The 3,603-nt window shown below is 31.7% G+C and overlaps 1 protein-coding gene across 2 annotated transcripts in view; it reads left to right on the forward strand.

The window, feature by feature from the left end:
- Positions 1–3,603, forward strand: part of LOC106456864 (serine/threonine-protein kinase tricorner-like) — a 65,869-nt gene that overhangs the window by 46,836 nt on the left and 15,430 nt on the right. For both annotated transcript variants that reach the window (XM_013916235.2, XM_013916236.2), the window contains exon 6: positions 942–1,065. In XM_013916235.2, the coding sequence (XP_013771689.1) occupies positions 942–1,065 (124 nt within the window). The remainder of the gene's footprint in view (positions 1–941; positions 1,066–3,603) is intronic.

Consider the following 3,603-nt stretch of genomic DNA (forward strand, 5'->3'; position numbering starts at 1 on the left):
CACGCCACGTCTTTCTAGAAATATCCTGTTCCTTCATGAATGCTCTAGCGTTTACTAGATATGTGTTAGTCTTGGGTATATAAGACAGTCAAAACGTGACGGAACAGAGTGAATGAGGAATTGAACTGCAGTCAGAGAGTGTGTAATTGAACTGAGTATTGTTGAAGTTGAGCACGTGAGACCTTCGTTGAGAATCATAGTGTTTGTTATAGCGCGACTGTTGAAATTAAGTGTATCGCAAAGTTATATTCAGAAAGAATAAACCTGTTTTATTTAAGAAAGGATTTGTGTCGCTAAAGTTTAGTCGGAACGAAGTTACGGAAAATTAACTAACAAACGGAGACGTAACAATATGTTACTTACAGGTTCCCTATTAATATATGAGTGACACTGACACATCATAAAAAACATTCTTTCAATATTGCAATCAATACCACTAATTACATTGATAATGAGTGATCTCCAACTTTGTTTTAGTCAGTTCTTTATACTGAAGTTTAAATTGACAAAAATAGAATTATTCAATATAATGCAATATTAGTACTCCAGCAATAGTAAATTCTTTATAAAGAATTAAGTAATCAATAAGTTAAACTGCATTTATTCTTACTATGTACATTTAGTCTGCTTTACCAGCAATAATATATATCTGTCTCTAATATTTATAAGAGCCTATATTATTGATAAATATGATTTACCAAGTATTTTAAGTAAAGATATTTTAATGTTACGTGTAATACAAAAATACCCGAAACATATATTTGACATTTTTGGCCCTTGTAATATTCAGTCCTTTCAGTTTATAGCCAGTATGATAATTTAATTATGAAGTTGTTGTTTTATAGAAGTGCTTATTATTGAAAACAAACTTACAGTGTATACATTAATTAGTTTAATATAATATGTAATTTCATTTACATTTTTGTGGATTTATATTATAGGTTGGTCATGTAAGAGCAGAGAGAGATATTTTAGTAGAGGCTGATCATGAGTGGATTGTGAAGATGTATTATAGTTTTCAAGATGCTATAAATTTGTATCTGATAATGGAGTTTCTTCCAGGAGGTAGGTGTATCCATACGCTAAATATTTGATATGCACATTTGGTCCCCTTTATTAAATCCTAACATTCATCTTGTTGCTGTAAGATTCATCAGATTCTTATGTATTTCAAAAGTCTTTATGCTTGTCTTCTAACTATCACTATCCTTCTTTTAGCACATAAATTCATCAATAAACTTTTGTTGTTGGATTTACAATCTAGATTCCATCTATGGTGTTTGTCACGTAACCTTCACTGTCTATCTAGAGTTCATGGGCACCCACAGAAATATTTTCGTGGGGTGGTCAAAAGATGTATGTAGGGGATTAACTTTTACAGTGTAAGTCAACAGACTAAAAGAATATGTGTTATGTGTGCTTACACAAAACATAGATTTACAGATTTGATAAAAATTGCTAAAAAATATTAAATGTTAACTTTACACCATAATACGTTCAATTTGTTTGTGAAATGTAAGGGAGAGCAAATGCCCCCTCTTGCTCTTCCTGCAGGTGCCCATGGTGAAGCTTTGTTTCAAAATTACAAATGATATGTGTTGAAAATATTTTCAACAGAATATTTGTGACAGAGAATAGTTATGATAATTTTTAGTTAAGAGTACAGTTGTCAGAGGAATTTATCAACATTAAACATGTTAGAAGCTCTTGTAAGCAAACTTTAAGTAGTGTAGATGAGATAAGCCATTTTAATGCAGCTATATCACACAGTAGATTCACTCTAATAAAAGCCATTTTACTAGTGTAGAAGTTATTCCAGCATGTAACAAGAGCATCTTACATCATCCTTACATTGATAACAAATGTTTTAGCTAGCATTAAGTTATAGCTTCTTTTCATAGAGGTATCATTGAGATTTTTTAATTCTCATAAAATAACTCTTAAATAAATGTAATGAAAAAGACAAATCCCTAAGCATGAGCATACTTGGAATAGGCATTTATTCTTCAGGAACACATGGTAAAAAACACAAAATAACTTTAAATTGTTTACATGTAATTATAGCCATATTTTAAGAGTTTTATGCCATGTGAAATATTGATCAACAAATATTACAAATAATTAGATATTGTTGGTACCAGTTTAATGGCAGTCTACAGAATTTGTGTAGCCATTATACAAATAAATCAAATGTGCTATATTGTGTATATATTTCCCATATGTTAAGAATTACATATTTTTTATATATCTGCTCATCATGACTACTTTGTGTGTTCTATCTTGATAAAGAAATGAAACTTTATTGAATATAAATACAAATTTAGTTTTCCTATGGGATATCCATAGAGATATTAAATAATACAATGAGAATTTTACAACTGTTCTGCAGGAATACTATTGTGCTTCTATAAATGTTTGTAGGCATGGGTGTCTGCAGGGGGGGGGGGACTTCCTCTCTGGAAGATGAGAAACATAATTTTTTATTCATTCATTCAACATATGTATGTGAATTTACAAGGTTTTTTATTCACTTCACAATTTCACACTACTTGTTACACTTAATTTTCAATTCTAATAAAAATTGCCAGGTTTGTCAGCAGCTTTATTTAAAATCTCTAGATACTTACCCTGTATCTAAATATTGAAAAACATTGCTACCATGATGGCTTCTTAGATATTGGAAATGGCAATTTTCACTCAGGTCATCAAGGAGACTGATGTAGTCTTGCTGACAGCCTATGAGCCCTCACACATCTGTGATCAGAGTCAACCTATCTCCACCTGTCAGTAATACCGGCAGCGGGTTATCAAAAGGACTGATGCAGATTTGTTGTTCTTACCATGCATACTCAATAAATGCCATTGAAATATTGTCCTTTATGTAACCTCAAATTACTGTATTCATATAAGCGGTAGTTTTATAGAAGGTGAAATTACCCTATAGGGTTAAGAAACTAAAACAACAAACCAAAACTTATTATTATAGAATCCATATATCTGCAAGTCTGCAGTATGGATTAAACTAACCTTACAACTATTAAACCCCTCAAATCTGACTGTGGGAGCTTGCCTATTCTCTTGACCATAATGGCAAATCTTTGAAGGAGGGTCCACTGTCTCTTTAATTTTGACCTTGCCCCCCCCCCCCCCCTATGAAAAACAATTGTTTGGATGTCCATGTTTGTAAAAAGCTGATTTGTCTTAAAGGATATCCGTAGAAAGGTTATATCACTTCTAAAGGATCTCTGAGAAATTTTATAGCATTTCTAAAGGATGCCTTTTGTACTTTGTCTGTAGAAAGTCAATAACCTATGTGGAAGAGTTATATAGCTTCTATAGGATATCTGCAGGAAGTCTATAACTATTCTGTACAATGTCCTTAGAAAGTTATAGTATGTATAAAACTGTATGTAGAAAAATTAGTAACTGTTTCATATTATTTTATTTATGTCTGAATGTATTGAAACTTGAAGTGGGCCCAAATCGTGCTGCCATGATATTCCACATACTGCAATGTATACTGTTACGTCTCTGTATGTTTGTTTGTTAATTCTTCTAAGATACAAGTCCTTTCTTTAAAAAACGTGTTTATCCTTCCTCAAT

The sequence above is a fragment of the Limulus polyphemus genome, unplaced genomic scaffold (genome assembly GCF_000517525.1).
Source record: "Limulus polyphemus unplaced genomic scaffold, Limulus_polyphemus-2.1.2 Scaffold266, whole genome shotgun sequence".
Taxonomy (NCBI): domain Eukaryota; kingdom Metazoa; phylum Arthropoda; class Merostomata; order Xiphosura; family Limulidae; genus Limulus; species Limulus polyphemus.